We start from the raw sequence: 27,198 nt of genomic DNA, 5'->3' as shown, positions 1-27,198 counted from the left end.
CGAGGTGCCTTATTGCGATTATAAACTGGTTACTAACATAATTAGAGCAGTAAAAATAAACGTTTTGTCATACCCGTGGTATACGTCTGATATACCACGGCTGTCAGCCAATCAGCATTCAGGGCTCGAATCACCCAGTCTATAAATGAATATAACTGGAGGGGCTGCATCAGTATCCAATGTCCTCAGACAATGCTGGACAGGGAAGGGGCCATTTATAATGTGCAGCTCTAACACACAACAGTAATACATAGTAAGGCACTGACTCATGTTAAGTCTGTGTATTACTTTATCGTACCTCTGGACATGATACTTTAACTGGGTAGTTTTACAAAAAGAGATCGATTTGAAGGAACAATTAAACACTGAAATAACCCACAGCGCAAACTCAAAGCTTAAAATGCAATAACGTTTTGTGCTCATGTAAAAAAGGAAACAGTCACAATTGAGCATTTACACAAGTCTTAAGCACAAAACCTTCTAAACATGTCAAATGTACAGTACGAGGGAACGTGATGGGGTAACAGTATATTTCTATACATGAAACAAATCTTCAAAATCAGAAATAGCCACTGCTATCTATTCACAGTTTGCGATCACAGTGTACTTTTGCGTGTTTGCTACATGTTTTCGATCATTTTTTTAATCATTCAGTGATCCTTCTTTCTGTACAGAATCTGGGGACTCTCAGGCCACCCTGATGCGAGGCTCCTCCTCTATCTCCTGCCTTAGGCTGGTATAGGTCACCGAGGGTTCCAGGGGCCCCAGAGTGGGCGTGTCCGTGATGGGATGGCCGGCGTTGCGGAAATGCTTGTAGACGCGCGGGTCCTGTGCCACGTAGGTGGAGGAGGAGGTGTAGAACACCAGACCCAGGATGATGATGACGAAGGACAGGAGGTAGAGCCCTGAAAACTGGAACAGACACACAAACACTCTCCGTAAACTAAGAAATAGTGAAATATCTCTGTCTGATGAGATGTAACACAGAGGGCATTGTAATAGCAGACCAAGCAGAGTTTCCAAGAGGCTGCCTTGTGGGCTACTCATGGCACAATTCTAGAATGCATTCTCCAAATGCATCAAGTTGAAGCAGTGAGTTTGCATAGTGATGACTATGTCTAGAAACTGAAGTTAGGAAATAGGAAAGTAATGAAATGCACTAGGTAATGAGCATTTTTAGAACAGAATGTCTACATTTGTCTTTCTATTTTTAGTGAACATCTATTACGAGTCACACTGACGTCACATCCTTGGCAAAGCGGGAACCTATCATGTGACAAGTTAAAAACTAGAATCCCGAAAGACAGGGTGATAATCAAAATCAAATCCAATTGTATTGGTCACATGCGCCGAATACAACAGGTGTAGACTCTACAGTGACACGCTTACTTACGAGATCTTTCCCAACAATTCAGTTAAAAAGTTTTTAAAATATAAACAATTAGCAAAAGGGGGAAAAAAGGAAATAGTAACACAATAACAATAAGGAGGCTATATACAAGGAGTACCAGTATCCAGTCAATGTGCAGGGGTACGAGGTAATACCATCTTGTGATTGAGTTGATTGAATGAGGACAAACGACCATATTTCAAAACAGCTATTTTTTGAGAGAAATACACGGTAAAAATGTCTTCCTCGACAGGATTGATGGGGTAAATAAACATAAATGTTTTTTCTGCGCTAAGTATGAGAGTAAAACAGATATTCTGGAATAATCCCTGTTATGATACATACAAAACCAAGCAATATGCTACAAACATGGCTTCACAGACATGGATTTACAGACAAACATGGGTATTGACCCTAGAACTTGTGAGAGACGGAAAGTGTCACTCAAGTACCAACCAGTCATGTGTGTTGACACAGCAAATAGGAAAATATAGGCCAAATGCACACAGTACATCTAAGAATGTAAAGGCCCAAAGCTCCAATGAGAATGTTACATTACTCAGTCTGCATGTCAATTGAGCTTTATGTGATTCATACGTTCTATTCACACACATCGGTATGATAACACGACACATCAGGTCATAGTACAGTGTCCCAATGAGAATTAGTGGCACAAGCTCAAAACAGGCCCTTGACGGTGTGTTCTGATTGGTGTATTGAAGGGGGCTGTTGTTGAAATCAACTAATAACTCAACTGTAACTTTGAACGGGCAATGTTTTGAGGTATTATAATGAGACATGGTCTACTGTAGTAGTCTCCTTGATTATATGCCACTCACTCTGTGGACTGTTGCAAGGGTACTCAAATACTAGCCTTGAAGTTTGCACCACAGTACAGCTGGTTCTCTTTACTTTTTCCTTGGAAGTGAATTGATTGATTACTGGTAATGTATTGTAACTTCTAATGTAATGATTGACCAATGATTCTATTGGCCTGTTTCCCAGGTCTAAATCCCTGATTAGAGATTAAAGTTAGAGCTACTGTACGATTGCTGCAGTGCAATAATAAACAATAGTATGACGCAACATCCTAAATCTAAAACTTCCCAGCTGTAAACATTATTTGTTTAAAATCATAAGAAGAACCTGCTAACATCAAAAGGTAACGCACTGGTTGACATTTAAAATCCAATGCCACTGGGATAACAGGAGTCTGTGTTTTGCTGCAATTTAGGCTGAGTTTTATGTTTGACCCCAGGGGGTGGATATGGGGCCTTCTTAAATATGCTAAGAGGCTGAGACTCATGGAAGTAGCAGGAATAACATCTCCAGTGCCTCTGGTCATAACAGCCTCGTTATCACTATCAGTCTTCTTATCTCAAAACAAACATATTATGTATTATTAAACGTCTGTTTAAGATTTGCATGCTTTTGAGTTGTAAGATGGTTTTTGGCACACAGACCACTGCAGAGATACAGAACAGACATACGGTAGATTCCTTTCCTCTCAGGGCGGCCCCTCAGGACACAAAAGCAGGGTGCCGAAGTAGGCACAATGTCAGTCTCCAGTGCCTGGGCGTTCATGATGCCCATGTCGGTCCCCTATCACTGGGCAGCGTGCAGTGGGTGGCATCTCCTCCCCTGGGTTAACACGATTACCACACCGTTACCAAATTACACATGTCCCTGGGTGCTGAAGCTAGCTGCCATCAGGGATGTGGGACGGCAGGGATGTTGTGAGACGGAGCAGGGAGACATGGTGTTATGGGATGTTAATTATTTCTGCTCCCCTTATTGGTGGGCTGAGCTACAGGTGGACACCCTCTGAGACTGTGTCTCTGTGACTGTCTATCTGACAATGTCCTAGCTGTAGCAGAGGCAGGCCATGCAGAGAGAGAGAGATGGAAAGAGATGCAGAGAGAGAAATAGTGAGTGAGTGAGTGAGGGAGGGAGAGAGGAGGGGAGAGAGAGACAAGCAGGGAGAGAGGAGGGGAGAGAGAGACAAGCAGGGAGAGAGGAGCAAGAGAGAAGCAGGGAGAGAGGAGCAAGAGAGACAAGCAGGGAGAGAGGAGCAAGAGAAGGAGCGAGAGAAGGAGCGAGAGAAGCAGGGAGAGAGGAGAGAGAAGCAGGGAGAGAGAAGCAGAGAGAGGAGAGAGAGAAGCAGGGAGAGAGAAGCAGGGAGAGAGGAGCGAGAGAAGGAGCGAGATAAGGAGCGAGAGAAGCAGGGAGAGGAGGGAAAGGAGTTCGAGAAGCAGGGAGAGAGAAGCAGAAAGAGGAGAGAGGAGAGAGAGAAGCAGGGAGTGTAGAGAGAGAGAAGCAGGGAGAGGAGGGAAATGAGTTCGAGAAGCAGGGAGAGAAGCAGAAAGAGGAGAGAGGAGAGAGAGAAGCAGGGAGAGAGGAGAGAGAGAAGCAGGGAGAGAGGAGAGAGAGAAGCAGGGAGTGTAGAGAGAGAGAAGCAGGGAGAGTGAGGGAGCCCTCTACTCTCTCACGCCACCGCCGCTCGGTGGATGTGTTCCAAGCTTTTGAGGAATGTGTATTAATTAGTAAAGCCCATGCAGGTTTTATTAAGCCTCTCTGTTGCCGTTGGCCTGAAGATGTCTAGATGTGCCTTATGCTGCAGCAATACGGAGCAATCGGTCCGGTGACCAGAAAATAAAACAACTAGAAAAGATAGTCAAAGTACAGTCAATCAAGGAACAAAACAGTTTCTGTCTCGGCACACTAACAGGACTACACAGAGAACATATCAACAATAAAGCTTGAATTTTGACCATGCATTTACAGAAACAACACAAAATACCTGCAGGTAACACCAACATAAACTGTCTTAATAGGGCATTGGGCCACCACAAGCCGCCAGAACAGCTTCAATGTGCCTTGGCATAGATTCTACAAGTGTTAGGAACTCTATTGTAGGGATGTGACACCATTCTTCCACGAGAAATTCCATAATTTGGTGTTTTGTTGAGGGTGGAAAACGCCGTCTCAGGCATCACTCGAGGATCTCCCATATGTTTTCAATTGGGTTGAGATCTAGTGACTGAGACACACACACACCTTTAAACCCCCTATGCTCATTTGAGACCTACAGTATCTTTCAAAGTCACTGAGATCTCTTCTTCTAGCCATGGTAGCCAAAATAATGGGCAACTGGGCAATTTATACATGACCCTAAGCATGATGAGGATGTTAATTGCTTAATTAACTCCAGAACCACAACTGCTTTCAATATACAGAACTTTGTAATCCTCACTTACAAACATTTACTAGCATACCACCGTCCACATCGACGGGGCTGTAGTGGAGCGGGTCGAGAGCTTCAAGTTCCTCGGTGTCCACATCACTAAGGAACTAACATGGTCCACACACACAGTTGTGAAGAGGGCACGACCGTGCCTCTTCCCCCTCAGGAAGCTGAAAAGATTTGACATGGGCCCTCAGATCCTCAACAAGTTCAACAGCTGCACCATTGAGAGCATCTTGAATGGCTGCATCACCGCTCGGTACGGCAACTGCAAGGCATTTTTCAAAGACTCCAGCCACCTAAATCATAGACTGTTCTCTCTGCTACTGCACAGCAAGCGGTACCTTTGCACCAAGTCTGGAACCAGCGGACCCTGAACAGCTTCTACACCCAAGCCATAAGACTGCACAACAAGACTGCTAAATAGCTAATCAAATGGCTAACCGCTCCTGCTACGGTCTATTATATATCCTGTTGCCTAGTCACTTTAATCCTACCTACAGTATATGTACATAGCTACCTCATTTACCTAGTACACATGCATATCGACTCAGTACTGGTACTTTCTGTATATAGCCATGTTATTTTTACTCGTCATTGTTATTCGTTATTCACTGTGTATTTATTCCTCGTGTCACTATTTCTAATTGATTTTTTAAATCATCTTTCACTGTGCATTGAAAAAATTTCCGTAAGTAAGCATTTCACTGTTAGTCTACACCTGTTTACGAAGTATGTGACAAATACAACTGTATTTTAACATTTGATTTGATTCTTTACTCAATGTTTCCTTTTATTTTTTGGCAGTTACCTGTACATCACATAACACATGAATGTCACATGGATATCACAGTCACAGGGATAAAGGGATTACAAAAAAAATACTGGGCATATATGAAACTTCGCATTTCGTCCCACTGAGATATGAATCATTGACCTGACAACCAGGTATTCTCTCTCTCTGGAGGCACATACACAAGCCCCTATTGTAGAGCTGCAATACCTCACACGCAGTGTTTCAATTTAGCGTTTGCTAAAGTAAACACTCCTGAGAGCAATATCAATGTAGAACACGGGAAACAAATTAGGCAGATAGCTCTGTCAAGAAGACTTTTATTAACATGTGGAGTAATGGGCCGAAGAAAGTGCTATTGCAGCGAGGGAGAACATGAGAGGAAAAAGCAATAACTGGGAAACTGAGAGGAATACATTCTACTTAGCATGGTGACATCTCCACATACTCATTTACAGTCTCTACAGCAGCCATGGCTAGAGCCCTGCAAACCGTGATAGAATGTCAGCCGCCTCAGAAGGAGACTTTCACCACCACTGTTCCTAATCTACTGTAGGAAAACCTTTGAGGAGAATGAAAATGTAGCCGTTTTCTTTTAAGCAGATGGTGTGCTATGGCTTGTTGCTCTGTTCTGATTAGATTCCTATCAGGTCATGGTTTCCTTCTACTGTGGTCACGGCAGGTAGAGATAGCATTACATTACATCAGCTACAGCTCATTTGAATGAGCTATAATGGCGCCGGAGAGGATGGCTGCCGTTTCATCGGCTCTTAACCAACCATACTATTTTTTGTTTTTTTGCTTTTTTTTTTACAAGCTAAATGCACGTATATCCTACCAACGGGACATTAAAAACTGTAATATCTTATGCTTCACCGAGTCGTGGCTGAACGACGACATGATTAACATACAGCTGGTGGGTTCCACACTGCATTGGCAGGATAGAACAGCAGCCTCTGGTAAGACTAGGGATGGTGGTCTATGTATATTTATAAACAACTGCTGGTGCACGATATCTAAGGAAGTCTCTAGGTTTTGCTCGCCTGAGGTAGAGTATCTCATGATAAGCTGTAGACCACACTATATACCTTGAGAGTTTTCATCTGTATCTTCGTAGCTGTCTACATACCACCACAGTGGCCGGGGACTTTAATGCAGGGAAATTTAATTCTGTTTTACCTAATTTATATCAGCATGTTAAACGTGCAACCAGAGGGAAAACAAAACTCAAGATCTCCTTTACTCCACATACAGAGACGCGTAAAAAAGCTCTCCCTCACCCTCCATTTGGCAAATCTGACCATAATTCTATCCTCCCGATTCCTGCTTACAAGCAAAAATTAAAGCAGGAAGCACCAGTGACTCGGTCAATAAAAAAGTGGTCAGATGAAGCAGATGCTAAGCTACAGGACTGTTATTCCAGCACAAACTGGAATATGTTCCGGGATTCTTCCGATGGCATTGAGGTGTACACCACATTGTCACTGGCTTCATCAATAAGTGGATCGATGGCTTCGTCCCCACAGTGACTGTACGTACATACCCCAACCAGAAGCCATGGATTACAGGCAACATCCGCACTGAGCTAAAGGGTAGAGCTGCTGCTTTCAAGGAGCGGGACACTAATCCGGAAGCGTATAAGATATTCTGCTATGCCCTCCGACGAACCATCAAACAGACAATGCATCAATACAGGACTAAGATCGAATCATACTACACCGGCTCCGACGCTCGTCAGATGTGGCAGTGCTTGCAAACTATTACAGACTACAAAGGGAAGCACAGCAGAGAGCTGCCCAGTGACACAAGCCTACCAGACAAGCTAAATTACTTCTATGATCGCTTCAAGGCAAGTAACACTGAAACATGCATGAGAGCACCAGGTGTTCCGGACGACTGTGTGATCACGCTCTCCGCAGCCGATGTGAGTAAGACCTTTAAACAGGTCAACATTCACAAGGCCGCAGGGCCAGACGGATTACCAGGACATGTACTCTGAGCATGCGCTGACCAACTGGCAAGTGTCTTCACTGACCTTTTACAACCTCTCCTTGTCTTAGTCTGTAATACCAACATGTTTCAAGCAGACCACCATAGTCTCTGTGCCCAAGAACATTAAGGTAACCTGCCTAAATGACTACCGACCCGTAGCACTCACGTCTGTAGCCATGAAGTGCATTGAAAGGCTGGTCATGGCTCACATCAACACCATTATCCCAGAAACCTTAGACCCACTCCAACTTGCATACCACCCCAACAGATCCACAGATGATGCAATCTCTATTGCACCCCACACTGCCCTTTCACACCTGAACAAAAGGAACACATATGTGAGAATGCTATTTATTGACTACAGTTTAGCGTTCAACAGCATAGTACCCTGGCCATGTGGTTCCAGGACAAATCAAATCAAATGTATTTATATAGCCCTTCTTACATCAGCTGATATCTCAAAGTGCTGTACAGAAACCCAGCCTAAAACCCCAAACAGCAAGTCATGCAGGTGTAGAAGCACGGTGGCTAGGAAAAACTTCCTAGAAAGGCCAAAACCTAGGAAGAAACCTAGAGAGGAACAACCTCTCCCTCAACGTGATCAAGATTAAGGAGACGATTGTGGACTACAGGAAAAGGAGGACCGAGCATGCCCCCATTCTTATCATCAGGGCTTTAGTGGAGCAGGTTGAGAGCTTCAAGTTCCTTGGTATCCACATCACCAACAAACTAACATGGTCCAAGCACACCAAGAGAGTCGTGAAGAGGGCACGACAAAACCTATTCCCCGTCAGGAAACTGAAAAGATTTCGAATGGGTCCTCAGATCCTCAAAAGGTTCTACAGCTGCACCATCGAGAGCATCCTGACCGGTTGCATCACTGCCTGGTATGGTAACTGCTCGGCCTCCGAGCGCAAGGCACTACAGAGGGTAGTGTGTATGGCCCAGTACATCACTGGGGCCAAGCTTCTTGCCATCCAGGACCTCTATACCAGGCGGTGCCAGAGGAAGGGCCAAAAAATTGTCAAAGATTCCAGCCACCCTAGTCATAGACTGTTCCTCTCTGCTACCGCACGTCAAGCGGTACCGGAGCACCAAGTCTAGGTCCAAGAGGCTTCTAAACAGCTTCTGCCCCCAAGCCATAAGACTCCTGAACATCTAGTCAAATGGCTACCCAGACTACTTGGATTGCCCTCTTTTACGCTGCTGCTACTCTCTGTTATTATCTATGCATAAGTCACTTTACTAACTCTACCCACATGTATATATTACCTAAATTACCTTGACTAACTGGTGCCCCCTCACATTGACTCGGTACCGATACACCCCTGTATATAGCCTCACTATTGTTATTTTACTGCTGCTCTTTAATTATTTGTTACTTTATTTATATTTTCTTTGGTATGTTTCTTAAAACTGCATTGTTGGTTAAGGGCTTGTAAGTAAGTTAGCACTGCATGCTTAGTATTAGGACTTTGTCATGATTGATGATTTTAACCCAAGACAAATCACTGATCACTAAGGAAAGATCATTTAAGCTGTGGGGTTTGTACTATTGATGTGATTTGTTCTGAGGACAAACATAGCTTTTCTAAAAGTAATTCCAGGATACCACTATCATTTCAACATTGGACAGCATGCGCTACTGAGAATGGTATTGTAAGCACATGTACCATAAAGTACATACTGTGTTGTGAACTGCAGACACAGCCATTCAGATGCATTCCTCATGCTGGTCTGGTTGGAGACAAAGAGTACAGTTGTAGTAATAGTGGTCAGGGAGCTAAGACCGAGTACAAAGTCAACAACTTCCCTGTTCCCTCACCTTTCCTAGCAGTGGATTTAAAACTACAGCATTGGTAAACTAACCAACCATTAGATAGTATAGCTGTTGTTAATATCTGGGAGGAGAATGATATGGCATATTCATTCAACGTGGCTCAGCTAAACGCTGCAAAGGTTTTAGCCAAAATACCAGCCAAGGCATTGTGAAAGATCTTATTTTAGAATATTCTATCAATACTAATACTATCAATACAATACTAATACAACTGTCAATAAAAGTACACAACTCCCTGCATCTCCCCTTAGGAGTTCAAAAGCAATTAGTTCTAGTGAGGAAAATAAATGTTTGTGTTGTTCCTAGGCAGTGGCGACCCATCATTCAGGGCAGAACTGTTTTGAGCCCCCCCTGTTCAGCAAAAAATAAAATGTTATTTTGGCATTCATTCGTGTCACTTCAATTTGCAAATATTTGCAAATAAATACAAATAAATCCTTGAGTTAATAAAGCTGCATACAAACATGGTTTCTTTCTTGAGTAAGGCAGTTCCAAAATGCAGGTGTGTCAGCCTAGCTCAGGGCTTTCTGTGGTGGTGGCGCAGCCAGCGAAAATACAGAGCATAAGCGTTGGTAATCTTCTCTAGTTGTGCCGTGATCTGCTCAGTGTTCTGTCACTCATGGTGACACTACGTCACCGCAAAATGTACAGGGAGAGCTAGGCAGTTCAAGCCCCATTGGGTGCTGCCATATATTTACATTAGAAGTATCGGCCACAGATACAATTACATCAAATCATGTTATATCTACCGTAGCTTTGATTGGACTGATCATGTCAATATCATACTTTCAAAGTATTTCATACTTTCAAAGCAAGCTAGCTGACTAGACAAGCAGTCATCATCATGGATCACATCAACAATATACTTGCAAATCCTTTTCAATCCTTGAAGGTACCATACATCCAGAGAATGCCAGACCTTGATGACAAAGATTTATGACGAAGTTTGCCCACAAGACGGACCGCCAAGCCACCTTCCTGTTCAAGTGAACACAGCACAACAGTGAGTCTAAAAATATGTCTTGTATGCTGCTGCATAAATGATGTAATATGCCAGGGAGATACAGTGCATTCAGAAAGTATTCAGACCCCTTACCTTTTTCCACATTTTGCTACATTACTGCCTTATTCTCAAACGGATTAAATAAAAAATGTTCCTCAATCTACACACACTACCCCATAATAAAAAAGCGAAAACAGCTTTCGAGAAACTATTCAGACCCTTTGCTTTGAGACTCGAAAGTGAGCTCAGGTGTATCCTGTTTCCATTGGTCATCCTTGTTTCTACAACTTGATTGGACTCCACCTGTGGTAAATTCAATTGATTGGACATGATTTGGAAAGGCACACACCTGTCTATATAAGGTCCCACAGTTGACAGTGCATTTCAGAGAAAAAAACCAAGCCATGAGGTCGAAGGAATTGTCCGTAGAGCTCCAAGACAGGATTGTGTCGAGGCACAGCTCTGTGAAAGGGTACCAAAAAATGTCTGAGGCACTGAAGGTCCTCAAGAACACAGTGGCCTCCATCATTCTTAAATTGAAGAAGTTTGTAATTACCAAGACTCTTCCTGGAGCTGGCCGTCCAGCCAAACTGAGCAATCGGGGGAGAAGAGAAGGGCCTTGGTCAGGGAGGTGAGTGAGGGAGGAGAGTTCCTCTGTGGAGATTGGATAACCTTCCAGAAGGACAACAATCTCTGCAGCACTCCACCAATCAGGCCTTTATGGTGGAGTGGCTAAACGGAAGCCACTCCTCAGTAAAAGGCCCATGACAGCCCGCTTGGAGTTTGCCAAAAAGCACCTAAAGACACTCACACCATGAGGAAAGAGATTCTCTGGTCTGATGAAACCAAGATTGTACTCTTTGGCCTGAATGCCAAGCGTCATGTCTGGAGGAAACCTGGCACCATCCCTAAAGTGAAGCATGGTAGTGGCAGCATGTGGGGATGTTTTTCAGCGGCAGGGACTGGGAGACTAGTCAGGATCGAGGGAAAGATGAACGGAGCAAAGTACAGAGAGATCCTTGATGAAAACCTGCTCCAGAGCGCTCAGGACCTCAGACTGGGGTGAAGGTTCATCTTCCAACAGGACAATGACCCTAAGCACACAGCCAAGACAATGCAGGAGTGTCTTCTGAATGTCCTTGAATGTCCTTGAGTGACCCAGCCAGAGCCCGGACTTGAACCCGATCAAACATATCTGGAGAGACCTGAAAATAGCTATGCAGCGACGCACCCCATCGAACCTGACAGAGCTTGAGAGGATCTGCAGAGAAGAATGTGAGAAACTCCCCAAAGACATGTGTGCCAAGCTTGTAGCGTCAAACCCAAGAAGACTCGAGGCTGTAATGGCAACTAAAAGTGTGTCAACAAAGTACTGAGTAAAGGGTCTGAATACTTATGTAAATGTAACATTTCTATTTTGTTCTTTGTAAAAATGCAAAAATGTTTGCAAAAATTTCCAAAAACCTGTTTTTGCTTTGTCATTATGGGGTATTGTGTGTAGATTGATGAAGAAAAAAAACTATTAAATCAATTTTAGAATAAGGCTGTAACGTAACAAAATGTGGATCTGAATACTTTCCGATTAAACTGTATGAATACTGTAGCTAAAAAAGTAATACTAAATGTATGTTGTGTAGTAAGCTGTTAGTAGCTTACTACACTTAGTAGTAAGCCTAAGAATTTGGTCCCTCTCCCCCTAAGAACTTAGCCTACTCTTCTGTAAAAAATAAAAGTAACAAATAATTAAAGAGCTGCAGTAAAATAACAATAGCAAGGCTATATACAGAGGTTACTGGTACAGAGTCAATGTGCGGGGGGCACCGGTTAGTCGAGGTGATTGGGGGGGCAATACAAATAGTCTGGGTAGCCATTCTATTAGCTGTTCAGCAGTCTTATGGCTTGAGGGTAGAAGCTGTTAACTTCTTGACGCTAGGGGTCAGATTATTTTTTTTTTTTTAAACGTTCCCAAGGTAAACAGACTATTTCTCAGGTCCAGATCGTAGAATATGCATATAATTTACAGATTAGGATAGAAAACACTCCAAAGTTTCCAAAACTGTTAAACTATTGTCTGTGAGTATAACAAAACTGATTCTGCAGGCGAAAACCTGAGAAAATATAACCCAGAAGTGATATTTTTAAAACAAAATCTGTGTTTCCTGGCCAGTCTTTCTTCCATTTAAAGGGGTATCAACCAGATTCCTTTTCCAATGGCTTCCTCAGGCTGTGACCAGGCTTTAGACATAGTTTCAGGCTTTTATTTTGAAAAATGAACGAGATTTTTCAAAAGTAGTCAGGTGTTCTCTGAATAGTTCCTGCGCGCCAGAGGGGAGCTCTCCATTTTCCTTTTCTCTCTTATTGAATAGGTTACGGTCCGGTTGAAATATTATCGATTATGTTTGTTAACTTCTTTGGGATAGGGGGGCGCTGTTTTCACTTTGTAAAAAATCGTTCCCAAATTAAACTGCCTCGTACTCAATTCTTGCTCGTACAATATGCATATTATTATTACTATTGGATAGAAAACACTCAAGTTTCTAAAACCGTTTGAATTATATCTGTGAGTAAAACAGAACTCATTTTGCAGCAAACATCCTGTCAGGAAGTGAAAAATCTGAAATCGAGGCTCTGTTCCAGGGCCTTCCTATTCATTTGCTTCAAATCTATGGATATACATGCACTTCATACGCCTTCCACTAGATGTCAACAGGCAGTGAGAGGTGAAATGGGGTGTATAGCTTGATCTGAGGTCAAAAGAGAGCTCTTGGAATGACATGACCCCAATTTCCTTTGTTCAGCAAGGCGCGGGAAGGAACTCTGGATTGCCTTCTGAAAAGCTTTCGTTATAGACGGCTAATATCTCCGGCTTTGATTTTATTTGATAAATGTGATAATATCATCGTAAAGTATGTTTTTTCAATATAGTTTTATCAGATTATTGAAAGTTTATCGGGAGTTTTGGCGTGTTCCGTTCTCTGCGTTTGGTGGAGATGGACAGCTTCGAGCCACTTGGCTAGCTTTGGTTGCTAATTCGACAGGAAAAAAGGACATTCTAAAACCAAACAACGATTGTTCTGGACAAAGGACCCCTTGTACAAGATTCTGATGGAAGCTCAGCAAAAGTAGGAACCATTTATGATGTTATTTCGTATTTCTGTCGAAAATGTTTAGTATTATTTTCCGCCCTGATTTTGGGCGCTGTCTCGCTATAACGTAAGCTGTATGTCGTACTAAAGTTATTTTTAGAATTCTAACACGGCGATTGCATTAAGAACTAGTGTATCTTTCATTTGCTATCCAACATGTATTTTCTAGTAAAGTTTATGATGAGTTATTTGGTCAGATTAGGTGAGTGTCAGAAATATATCCGGAGATTCTGGAAAAAAGTTGCTACGTTTTCACAATGTATAACCACGGATTTCAGCTCTAAATATGCACATTTTCGAACAAACCATATATGTATTGTGTAATATGATGTTATAGGACTGTCATCTGATGAAGATTGTGAAGGTTAGTGAATAGATTTATATCTTTTGCTGTTTTTTTCGCTATCGCTACCGTTGCGTTGAATGAATGCGGTTGTGTGGCTGGCTACTGTAGTAAGCTAATATAATGCTATATTGTGTTTTCGCTGTAAAACACTTAAAAAATCTGAAATATTGGCTGGATTCACAAGATGTTTGTCTTTCATTTGCTGTACACCATGTATTTTTCATAAATGTTTTATGATGAGTATTTAGGTATTTCACGTTGGTCTCTGTAATTGTTCTAGCTGCTTCGGTGCTATTTGTGATTGTAGCTGCAATGTAAAACTATGATTTATACCTGAAATATGCACATTTTTCGAACAAAACATAGATTTATTGTATAACATGTTATAAGACTGTCATCTGATGAAGTTGTTTCTTGGTTAGTGACTAATTCTATCTCTATTTGGTCGGTTTTGTGCAAGCTACCTGTGCTGTGAAAGAAATGTCTGTGCTTTTTTGTATTTGGTGGTGAGCTAACATAAATATACGTGGTGTTTTCGTTGTAAAACATTTTAAAAAATCGGACATGTTGGCTGGATTCACAAGATGTTTATCTTTCATTTGCTGTATTGGACTTGTTAATGTGTGAAAGTTAAATATTTCAAAAAAATATTTTTTGAATTTCGCGCGCTGCCTTTTCAGTGGAATGTGGGCGGGGTTCCGCTAGGATTGATTATAAAAACCATTTGACATGTTTTTACGACCATTACGGATACTTTTTGGAATTTTCGTCGAACGGAACGAGGCTGTAGTTTTCTCAACATAACGCGCAACCCAAATGGCGTTTTTTTTGTTATAAAAGTAATATTTATCGAACAAAAATAACATTTGTTGTGTAACTGGGAGTCTCGTGAATGTAAACATCCGAAGATTATCAAAGGTAAGCGATTAATTTTATTGCTTTTCTGACTGTCGTGACCATGCTAATTTGGGGCTAGCTGTTGTAGCATTGATTGATACACTCACAAAAGCTTGGATTTCTTTCTCTGTAAATCATGTTTTCAGAATCTGACATGATAGGTGGATTAACAACAAGCTAAGCTGTGTTTTGGTATATTTCACTTGTGATTGCATGATTATAAATATTTTTAGTAAGATTTTTGAATTTGGCGCCCTGCAATTCAGCGGTTGTTTAGGGAAATGATCCCGTAATCGGGATCTGTGCGCAGAAAGGTTAAGAAGCCTTTTGGACCTAGACTTGGTGCTCCGGTACCGCTTGCCATGCGGTAGCAGAGAGAACAGTCTTTGACTAGGGTGGCTGGAGTCTTTGACAATTTTTTGCGCCTTCCTCTGACACCTCCTGGTATAGAGGTCCTGGATGGGAGGAAGCTTGCCCCCAGTGATGTACTGGGCCGTGCGCATTACCCTCTGTAGTGCCTTGTGGTCGGAGGCCGAGCAATTGCCATACCAGACAGCGATGCAACCAGTTAGGATGCTCTCAATGTTGCAGCTGTAGAACTTTTTGAGGATCTGAGGACCCATGCCAAATCTTTTCAGTCTCCTGAGGGGGAATAGGTTTTGTCGTGCCCTCTTCACGACTGTCTTGGTGTACATATTTGTCCATCTTATCTTAATTTCTTAATTGAAATTATGGCTTGCCTCTTATCCGTTCATCGTTCCCTTATGCCATAGTTTGTACATCTCAATTGTTATATTGCTTATATAGGTCTCTCTCATTAGTATCTTATTCATCATTTCAGGCAATGTTGGAATGATACATTCCATATTTTTTATTAATTTGTGTATTATAAATTAGCTCATGTGCCTTTCTTCACGAGGAGGGGATACTATAATGTTGATGGGTCTGTAACCATGTTTTTTTCAACAAAAAGTTCAGTAGACCCATGTACACTGAACAAAATATAAATGCGACATGTAAAGTGTTGGTCCCATGTTTCATGAGCTGAAATTAAAAAAAACAGAAATTGTCCATATGCACAAAAAGCTTCTTTTTTCTAAAATGTTGTGTACCAATTTTTTTACGTCGCTGTTAGTGAGCATTTCTCCTTTGCCAAGATAATCCACCCACCTGACAGGTGTGGCATATCAAGAAGCTGATTAAACAGCATGATCATTACACAGGCGCTCCATGTGCTGGGGACAATAAAAGGCCACTAAAATGTGCAGTTTTGTCACACAACACAATGCCACAAGTGTCAAATTGAGGGAGTGTGCAATTGGCATGCTGACTGCAGGAATGTCCACCAGAGCCGTTTCCAGATTATTTAATGTTAATTTCTCTACTATAACCTCACTAGGGTAGGGGGCAGCCTTCGGAATTTTGGATGAAAAGCATTCCCAAAGTAAACTGCCTGCTACTCAGGTCCAGAAGCTTGTATATGCATATAATTGGTAGATTTGGATAGAAAACATTCTAAAGTTTCCAAAACTGTTACAATAATGTCTGTGAGTATAACAGAACTGATATGTGTCACGCCCTGACCTTAGAGAGCCTTTTTATTTCTCTATTTGGTTAGGCCAGGGTGTGATTTGGGTGGGCATTCTAGTTTTCTATTTCTTTGTTGGCCGGGTATGGTTCCCAATCAGAGGCAGCTGTCTATCGTTGTCTCTGATTGGGAATCATACTTAGGCAGCCTGTTTTCCATCCTAGTTTGTGGGATCTTGTTTTTGCACAGTAGCTGTTTAGCCCTGCAGAACTTTACGTTCGTTTATCCTTTGTTGTTTTTTTTGGTGTTCATCTAAATAAAGTAAGATGTACACTTTCCACGCTGTGCTTTGGTCTCATTCCGACGACGGACGTAACAGAAGATCCCACCACCAAGTGACCAAGCAGTGTGCCCAGGAGTGGAGGACATCCTGGACCTGGGAGGAGGTAATGGCAGGGGACAAGACCCTGCCATGGAAGCAGGCGGAGGCAGCGAGAGAGGAACGGCGACGAGACCAGGAATCAAGGACACGACGCAAGCACGAGAGGCAATCCCCCCAAAATTTGGGTGAACCAGAGCCAGGGGTGGGGTGAACCTGAGCCAGTCAGGGAGTCGAGTGAGGAGCTCGACGCAAGATTCCGGAGAGAGGTGCTGGCGTTGAGAGCGCTGCAGAGCGGGCGTGCTGAGGAGCGTGACATCAGTCCGGTGTCATGTGCACCGGTTTCACGCATCTGGCCTCCGGTGTGCCTACCCAGTCCGGTGCGTCCTGTGTCTCCTCCGCGCACTCGACCTGGGGTGTGTGTCACCGTTCAGGCACCATGTTATGCGGTTCTACGCACTGTGTCTCCAGTGCACCTTCACAGCCCAGTACGTCCTATGCCTCCTCCCCTCACTCGCCCTGAGGTGCGTGTCATCAGCCCGGTGCCACCTGTACCGGGCCCACGCATCAGGCCTCCAGTGCGCCTCCACAGTCCAGTACGTCCTGTGCCTCCTCCCCGCACTCGCCCTGAGGTGCGTGTCATCAGCCCGGTGCCACCTATATCGGTCCCACGCACCAGGCCTCCAGTGCGCCTCCACAGTCCAGAGCTTCCGGCGACAGTTCCCAGTCCAGAGCTTCCTGAGATGGTCCACAGTCCGGAACCTCCTGAGACGGTCCGCAGTCCGGAACTTCCGAGCCCTATGGCTTCACCTACATTTCGCCAGTCTTTAGGCATTGTTTCAGGCTTTTACTCTGAAAAATTAGGGAGATACAGCATTTTCAATGAGAGGACAGTGGAAATTACCAGACATGAGTCCAGCGCATGACCGGGAGTGCGCCTTTCTTGTTTCTCCTTTTCTATTGAAGAAGCTATTGTCCGGTTGAAATATGATCGATTATTTATGACAAAAACAACCTGAGGGTTGATTTTAACCATCGTTTGACATGTTTCTACAAACTTTTCTGGTACTTTTTAGATTTTTCGTCTGTCTGTTGTGACCGTGCTTTGTTCCAATGGATTACTGAACTAAAACGCACCAACAAAACTGAGGTTTTTGGACATAAAGAGGAACATTATCGAAGTCTTCGGAGTGCAACCATATGAAGATCGTCAAAGGTAAGTGATACATTTTATCGCTATTTCTGACTTTTGTTACTCCTCTTGGCTGCTAACGGTTTGTAATGATTTGTCTGCTGGGCGCTGTTCTCAGACAATCGCATGGTTTGCTTTCTCCGTAAAGCCTTTTTGAAATCTGACATAGTGGTTGGATTAACAAGAAGTTTATCTTTAATCTGGTGTATAACATTTGTATATTTTATGTAGGTTAATTATGAGAATTTCTGTTTTGTTGAGTTTCACGCTCTGCAATTTCACCGGATGTTGTTTGAGACAGTGAATTACTGAACAAAACGCACTAACAAAACTGAGGTTTTTGGATATAAAGAGGGACTTGATTGAACAAAATGAACATTTATTGGGTAACTGGGAGTTTTGTGAGTGTAACCATATGAAGACCATCAAAGGTAAGTGATTAATTTTATCGCTATTTCTGACGTTTGTTACTCGTCTACTTGGCTGGTTACTGTTTGTAATGATTTGTCTGCTGGGCGCTGTTCTCAGATAATCGCATGGTTTGCTTTCGCCGTAAAGTCTTTTTGAAATCTGACACCATGGTTGGATTAACAAGAAGTTAATCTTTAAAAAGATGTGTAACACTTGTATGTTTCATGAATTTTTATAATGAGGATTTCTGTTTTTGAATTTGGCGCTCTGCAATTTCACTGGATGTTGGCCAGGTGGGACGGTAGTGTCCCACACCCCCTAAAATGGCTCCAACGTCATTTTAGAGAATTTGGCAGTATGTCCAACCGCCCTCACAACCAGACTACATGTAACCATGCCAGCCGAGGAGCTCCACATCCGGCTTCTTCACCTGCGGGATTGTCTGAGGCGATGCAGAGGAGTATTTCTGTCTGTAATAAATCCCTTTGTGGGGGAAAAAACTAATTCTGATTGGCAGGGACAGCTTTATGTAGGCCCTAACAGCTTATGGGCACCATTTCTCACCGTTAAAGTGTAATTAATGTATTGTTTACTGTTGTGTTGTGGCTTTGCTGGCATGCATCTAAAAAAAAGGCAATTTCATTTGAACAAGTATTAATGCTGACTGTCACGTGTGCGCCCTCTCTGGCCTCTAGGTCACCAGGCTGCTCATTATGGCGCACACCTGTCACCTTTTTTACGCGCACCTGTGGACTCCATCACTTCCCTGATTACCTTCCCTATATATGTCAATGTCTTTGGTTCCTTCCCCAGGTGTTAAAATTTCTGTTTCAGTTTCATGTCGGTGCGTTGTTCGTGTTTTGTATTATGTTGCGTTTATTTAGTAAAACACTCACTCCCAGAACTTTCTTCCCGACTCTCAGTGCACCTCGTTACACTGACTCACTGCAGCTACAATAAGGACATCAGATGAGTATGAATCTGTGTTTCAAACAAATTCTGAAAACTGCTATGATTCATCTTTGAATAATGGCCATATACATTGGGTTAGTACAGTTGTCTCAGATGTTGAATGGAATGCTTTCTTCTCTACAAAGACTGGCTACCTTGAGATATTTACTCTTTCAGTGCAGCCAGGACAGACATATTGTCCAAAGTACAACTCAATCACTTTCTTATTCTTTGTAGATTGGTTCTGTCTGGTCTGTAATAGCTCTTGCCTTCAAAGCAGCACAGACATTGTAAAAATGCATCCAGAGGCCAAGACAATCTGAAGTTCACTTCTCTTTCGTCCCACAATAACTGCCTGCAGGGCCAGATTACCGAACAGGCACGCATGGCATGTGCCCCAGGGTCCATGACCTCCAGGGGGCCACCAACCCCCCCAGAATAAAAACATATTTTTAGGTCAGGGGCCCCCCAAATAGCATATTAACACGTTATAAGCAATAGCCAAATGTGTAGAATAACAGGAATTTAGCTATAAAACTGCCACATTTTCTCTCTGCCTTATGACAAAATGTGTAGAATAGCGTTATAAAATTGCAAATTTTTCTCTCTGGCCCATGGAAATATGTGTTGAAATGCAATGGATTACAGGTGCAGAAGAAGTCATCCATGCACAGTGGGTAGGGGAACATGTATTATAGAGAGGGATCACAATGGGCTGTTTGGGGTGGTGGTCTGCAGTAGACATGGCTATTTGTCAACGCAGGACCAACTTGAGGAAGCTTACAGAGAGAGGGAGGGGGGAGAGAGAAGGGAAAGCGAGACAGAAAAATAGAGACAGAGGTGTGAGACAGAAAAAGAGAGGGAGAGATTTGAAAAAAATACTGTGTATCTGTTCTCTCACGCTGCATGTCGCCACAAAGATAAAGTACAATGGGTGTGTGGACTGCTTATACTTCTCCATTGCACTGTCTGCTGCTGGCCCAACATAACATATATGACAAGGTAGAGAGAAGGCCTAATTATATTAGGAATGGTTTAAGCGTTAATTTCATGTACAGACCATAATGGATACTTCCTGAATTCTGCTACCACTCGTAGCATTTGGTAATAATCTCTCCAGCCTTTCTGAGCACGGCACAATGAAGCTGTTTTACCCAAAACATGGACAAGAATATAATTCATTATTCTCAGGGTCAGTAATACCCCATAGAATCCGGCATGGGGGCGAGCTAACACAAAGGAACTCACAACAGGTTTAAACTCCATTTGTACAATTAAAATGATCGGAGTGAATGATTTAGCCAAGTACACCACAGAACGTTCCATTGAATACTCCGTTTTCCTCTTGGATTGGTAACCTACATTAGACAATAGCCCACAAAACCTGTTTAATCACAACTTTCCCACTAAATTGCTAGAACAAAAAAAGCCTCTCCCTGCGATTTCATAGATAAATATTGCAAGGTCGACTCCCTCTTGTCTTACCCCTTCAGAGTGATGATACAACAACCTTTACCAACGTCATCTGCTCATCTCAGAGCTACCCTGGTCATGTCCAACTGTGTGAGTTGGCCACCCGATCAGCAGACAGCATCTCTTGAGTGTGATTGGGGCAAAGTGATTGTGGTGAGGATGGAAACGAGGCCCCTTAGTGACAGCACAAGGGCCTGATTAAAACAGAGGAGAGGGAACAGCCTTGAGCTGCCGAGAGTGCTAGCTACTATAGACCCTGCGCTCCACTTCACATTCTCCAATCACAGGGCAGGCTGGATACCGTGACACAGACCCCAGGGCTTAATGGCATTTCTGGGCTGAAGGAGGCTGTCTCACACCCCGCCATGCTCATTGTACTGTATTTATTCAGGGGATTGCCACCCGAAGGAGCACAGTAGAAATAAAAGCAGTGGTGGGTTTCTTTTGAAGAAAGGACCTTATTCATGTTGGTATCGGACTCCCTTCTAGGTTACTTACAGACCTAACATGGACATATACAGTAGTAACCTTAAAATAAAGTGTGATCTGCCAGCGTTGTTGACTGCAATCTGCCAGCCATTGTCGATGGCATTATAAACCATGATTCACTTTGAAAAAGCTGCATTTTAAAAGGTAACAAAGACAGGGGTGACTAAGACATACCAGTAAAATATTAGCAATGCCCAAATTCCCTCTTCAATTAGAGTCAACAAGTTAAGGTTTGCTGGGGTGGGAGAGAGAATGCAGAGGTTTGCAGATGTGCAGTTACAAGATTACACGGCATAAGGTCATCCAATTTAATCTCTCTCTTTCTTTTGCAGCAGGCGGTAATCTGCACTACATGAGTCATCTGGGTAAGTGATTAGAGGGCTTTATTTATTGTAAGGCATGACTATTGGGCAGTATTTGGTGGTCTAGCTGCTTTAACAGTAATGATTGTGGTCTGCGTGCTCGCCCACCCGCCCAGTCGGGACGGAGGAAGATGAAGGCCCGCATGGTGTCTGTGGCCTGCAGAAATACAGCCTACTCCGCTCCGAGGTAACTGAAGAGCCTTTCAGAGCAGCGTGAAAGCTGCGATCGATCACTAGCACGCAGCATGCAGGAAGAAAACGCAAAATAATAGGCAGAAAAACTAAAAGGCAATATGTGGAATAGGATTGTCTGAGGTAATAGCGATGTACAATCTCTTACAATCTGAATCATTATGATAGATGAAAGTGCTTAAGGATGAGGGTGTGTGTCTGTGGTACTCACGTTGTACTGGAACAGAAAGAGGCCGCAGAACAGGCTGTAGAGGTCAGCGGTCAGCAGAGAGAGATTGACCGACGTGGCGCTGGTCCTTCTAATGACCACGGGCATGAAGCTGTACAGGCCAAACATGCAGGCACTGAAGCCGATATACAACAACCCTGGTGAAAGACATATACACACACACACACACACACACACACACACACACACACACACACACACACACACACACACACACACGATGAGTGACAGAGCTGCAGGGGCAGACTGGACCTAATTAACAGCAGAGTGCTCCGCAGAATACCAACTAGCCAGCAAAAAAAATCATTCACCTGCCTGTCTATCAATGCTTATATAGGATAGTTTTCTTCTTGTGTCCATGTAAAGATAGAAGGACCTTGATGACAGAGTAGGGAAGGGCTCATCTTCTCCATTCATCAACACATTTGCCTATTACAGGTGGTGGATCTTAATTTGATCACCTTGTTGCAGGAGAACTTTCCAGGAGAACATTCCACTTTTCAGACTTGATTTTCACTTTTGAAAAATGTATCAAATGTCCATTACTTATAATCCACATTTCCTGTTGCTGCAAGATTATTTTTCTGCAGTAGCAAACTGACTCAAATTAATATCCTACATCTGTACATGTGCATTGATTTGTCCAATGACCTAATATTTTGTTGGATCCTGTGACATTCTTCCTGCACACCAAACTGATATAAATGGGAACATAGTCATGGCAGCATTTCCTCCTTCACCTTTAACCAAAAATGGTTCTTTAACCAAAAAAGGGAGAGGAGGATGCAAATATCATTAAATATATGCCATATAAGGTCACTGTAAAGTGGGCGACAGACAGAAAATCATGACATAATGATGGGCATTTCAGAGAGATAGTTGTCATGTATGGACTAGGGACATTCTGATTATATTTTGTCATGCAGAAACACAGTAATGGGATTTAGTGTTACTATGAAATTAAATTACCTGCTCATCTAGTTTCAGGTTCATTTAAAAAAAGAAAAATGTATTTATGAAGGACACGACTTTTACGGCCTCAGATTAAATGACAACACAGACAGATATTGGTAATTTGTCTCAAAACAAAACGTAAACAGCACTTATCTGGCAGATTCTGCTCTCAGAGATGTTATGAATGCTGCCAGGGCCATTTCCGTCTCCCTCATTCCACTAAAAGCAATCAGGATCCTATTCAATCGCTTTTCATTGTCATAGATACATTACATATCAGGGGAGTTGTCCTCAGGAGAGAAGGCAAAAATATCCACCTGCTTCTCTGCAGTGAGAAAGTACTGAAGGACAGCTGACAAGTGATAGGTGAAGAGTGGATACGTTCAAACACTGTTTAAATACATTGTAAATCACCAATCCCAATTCATAGTAGTCTCTTCACTGCTCCAGTTCACTGCTCCAGTTCACTGCTCCAGTTATCGCTGAGCAACTATTTTCAATTACTCCCGTTACGGCCGGTATGTACTTCCAAAAAAGGTCTAAATAAAAATGTACAAGCATTTATAATACAGCATAAAATAAAACAAACAAATAAAACCCAGAAGAAATTACTCATTACTGTCATGGATAGGTCAGAAGTGAACAACAGCGCAATACATTGGCTTGCCGGAGAGTAATTCTTTCACAAGTACATTCCGGCCGTAACGGGAGAAAATGAAGATAGTTGCTCAGTGAAACTCCATATTTGGTGAGTAATTAACGCATTTTGACATTATGATGCTTGCAGAGCTGTCTAAAGGGAGTTTGAATCATCATATATAATGAGGCAGCACTCACCATGACAGTCCCAAGCCATTGCATATATCAGAATCTGACTACCGAAGATGTACTATGCAATATTAAAACCTCAAATATTGAAGATCTGAGCCCTACACTATAAATCAGGTTTGAGGAGTTAGCGACGTAACTTTGGTCAACTCTGAGTTCAACTCGGGATAACCAGTACCATGAAAGTGGTACTCAGCCTGGAGGTGTGTTGGGTCATTGACCAAGAAGGAGAGTGATGGAGTGCTGCATCAGATGACCTGGCCTCCACAATCACCCAACCTCAACCCAACTGAGATGGTTTTGGATGAGTTGGACCACAGAGTGAAGGAAAAGCAGCCAACAAGTGCTCAGCATATGTGGGAACTCCTTCAAGACTGCTGGAAAAGCATTCCAGGTGAAGCTGGTTGAGAGAATGAGTGTGCAAAGCTGTCATCAAGGCAAAGGGTGGCTACTTTGAAGAATCTCAAATATACACTTATTTTGATTGGTTTAACACTTAGTTGGTTACTACATGGTTCCATGTGTTATTTCATAGTTTTGATGTCTTCACTATTATTCTACAAAGTTGAAAATAGTAAAAATAAAGAAAACCCTGAAATGAGTAGGTGCATCCAAACTTTTGACTGGTACTTTATGTGTAATATTAGTTTGATTTAGAATGGACCATTATCATGCACCGGTCTCGGAACAGAGGCAAGGAAGAAAAAAAAACAACGTCATCTATGCACTTAAATAGCGAATGGAGGATGCTTTTCCCATGGTTCCTTTTCACGCCAGCCAGGTAGGCTATACTCCTGTTGTAAAGAGAAGCAATGTGCTTAATATTAGAAAGTTGATAAATAAATAGAGTAGACCTAGCCTATAGAAAGCTGATGGGATCCTCCTCTTTTTCACTTTTTAATAGGATGACATTAAATCTCTGTTTTATCATACAGTTGCATAGCATATAGAAATGTTGCGCAACATGAGCTCCTGGGCTCTCGAAGTGTTTTCGATCACAATTGCATTGATGTCAGAGTGATGAGAGGAACAATAGAGTGCTGAGTACCAGGCAGTTAGCAAGTTTGGTAGACTACTAATGACCATCAGCAGTATCAGAGCTTGGAGAAGCCTAGTTACTGTGACTAAACGGTCACATGCAACTGAACTGCAGACCATGACTCGTGACCGCCGGTGTGGCGGTAATACGGTCACTGTAACAGCCCTAAGCACAGCGCTACATTCTGGAGGTTGGTTACAATGCACTCACTGTATTCAGTATGCTTTTATGAATCCGATCCTCTCAACAAACATAGTAAAAAAAAATTGCAATGGGCAAGCACACAGAATTGCTAACCCTTGAAGTTTCACTTGACTTCCTCACAGGCTCACATGGTTTTCTCCAGACACTGTTGGTAGTCGGTTGGATAGCTGAACAGAGGGCCTCATGCGTTATTCAAATGCCTTGTTTACTATGTCTGGCAGCATACACACCAGAGAGAAATATGACCATCACCTGCTTTTCTTAACTAAGTTGAAGTGTATCTCCAGGCTACGTTTTAATGGTGTAGTAGGATGATGATTTTAGAAACACATCAGCAATCTGAACCCATGAATATTGAAATCCCTGTTATTAGGAAGGATGAGCTATACTTGTATGGGAGTCAATGATTACCACCCCAAGAGCATTATTCCCAGATACAGTACAGTGCCTTCAGAAAGTATTCACACCCCTTGACGTTTTCCAATTTTCTTTGTTACTGCCTGATTTTAAAATAATTACATTAAGATTCTGTCATTAGCCTACACAATATTAACAATAATGTCAAAGTGGAATAATGTTTTTCTAAACTTTTACAAATTAATAAAAATGAAAAGCTGAGTCAATAAATATTCAACCCCTTTGTTACGGCAAGCCTAAATACGTTCAAGAGTAGAAATGTGCTTAACAAGTCACATAAGTTCCATGGACTCACTCTGTGTTCAATAGTAGTGTTTAACATGATTATTGAATGACTACCTCATCTCTGTATCCCACACATACAGATAATTGTAAGGTCCCTCAGTCGAGCAGGGAATTTCAAACACAGATTCAACCACAAACACTTTCCAATGCCTCACAAAGAAGGGCACCTATTGGTAGCTGGGTAAAAAAAGCATACATTATATATCCCTTTTGAGCATTACACTTTGGATGGTGTATCAAAACACCCAGTCACTACAAAGATACAGGCGTCCTTCCTAACTCAGTTGCCGGTGAGGAAGGAGACTGCTAAGGGATTTCACCATGAGGCCAATGGTGACTTCAAAACAGTTACAGAGTTTAATGGCTGTGATACGAGAAAACTGAGGATAGATCAACAACATTGTAGTTACTCCACAATACTAACCTATTTGACCGAGTGAAAAGAAGGAAGCCTGTACAGAATAAAAATATTCCAAAACCTGAATCCTGTTTGCAACAAGACATTAAAGTAATACTGCAAAAAATGTGGCAAAGCAATTCACTTGTTGTCCTGAATACAGAGTGTTATGTTAGGGGCAAATCCAATACAACACATTACCGAGTACCACTCTCCATATTTTGAAGTATAGTGGTGGCTGTATCATGTTATGCGTATGCTTGTAATCGTTAAGGACTGGGGAGTTTTTCAGGATAAAAAATAAAGAGAATGGAGATAAGCACAGGCAAAATCCACCAGACACTGGGAGATGAATTCACCTTTCAGCAGGACTATAACCTAAAACAAGGCCAAATCTACACTGGAGTTGCTTAAATCTACTTGAAAATCTATGGCAAAACCTGAAAATGGTTGTCTAGCAATGATCAACAACCAACTTGACAGAGCCTGAAGCATTTTTAAAAGAATAACTGGGAAAATGTTGCACAATCCAGGTGTGGAAAAGCCTTAGAGACTTACCCAGAAAGACTCACAGTTGTAATCACTGCCAAAAGGTTATTCTACAAAAAATGGACTCAGGGGTTGTTGAATACTTATGTAAATTAGATATTTCTGTATTTCCTTTTCAAAAAATTTGCTACATTTTCTAAAAACATGTTTTCACTTTGCCATTATGGGGTATTGTGTGTAGATGGGTGAGGGAAAAAATATATTTAATCAATTTTGAATTCATGCTGTAACACAACATGAGGAATAAGTCAAGGGGTATGAATACTTTCTGAAGGCACTGTAAATGACCCTTTGTTTTCACCTTCCTTATGACCAATAAGTGATTATTAAAACACACAACTCTCCATGTGGTAAGCTTCAGGATGGAAGAAACAATATGATCACACCAAGTCTTTGGAGGACGCACACATTCCTCCAATACATTTTACATGACCAAGTCCTCCTCATTTTTATAGGGTAGCACAATCTTAGCTGAGCAGATCTCTCTCCTTCTGGCACCTGCTGTGTTGCCCACCATGGCAGTGACAGTTAATGACGTGCACCTCAAGCCACCACAGACTGGCTAATGCATCTGTGACAAGCTAGCATCTCCTGGGACGCTACCCAAACCCCACTATTGGCATCAGCACACGCCCTCGCTTGCTCAATCAAAAGAAATGGGTGAATTG

The 27,198-nt window shown here is 42.4% G+C and overlaps 1 protein-coding gene across 1 annotated transcript in view; it reads right to left on the bottom strand.

The window, feature by feature from the left end:
* Positions 1–687: 687 nt before the first annotated feature.
* Positions 688–27,198, bottom strand: part of LOC120023998 (solute carrier family 35 member F1-like) — an 89,509-nt gene continuing 62,998 nt past the window's right edge. The window contains exons 6-7 of the mRNA XM_038968088.1: positions 21,840–21,994; positions 688–912 (exon numbers count right to left, since the gene is read on the bottom strand). Coding sequence (XP_038824016.1) covers positions 688–912; positions 21,840–21,994 — 380 coding nt within the window. The remainder of the gene's footprint in view (positions 913–21,839; positions 21,995–27,198) is intronic.

Source organism: Salvelinus namaycush, chromosome 29 (assembly GCF_016432855.1).
Source record: "Salvelinus namaycush isolate Seneca chromosome 29, SaNama_1.0, whole genome shotgun sequence".
NCBI classification, from domain to species: Eukaryota; Metazoa; Chordata; class Actinopteri; order Salmoniformes; family Salmonidae; genus Salvelinus; species Salvelinus namaycush.
Note: the sequence above shows the minus strand (reverse complement) of the source record. Positions and strands in the feature narration are given on the sequence as shown.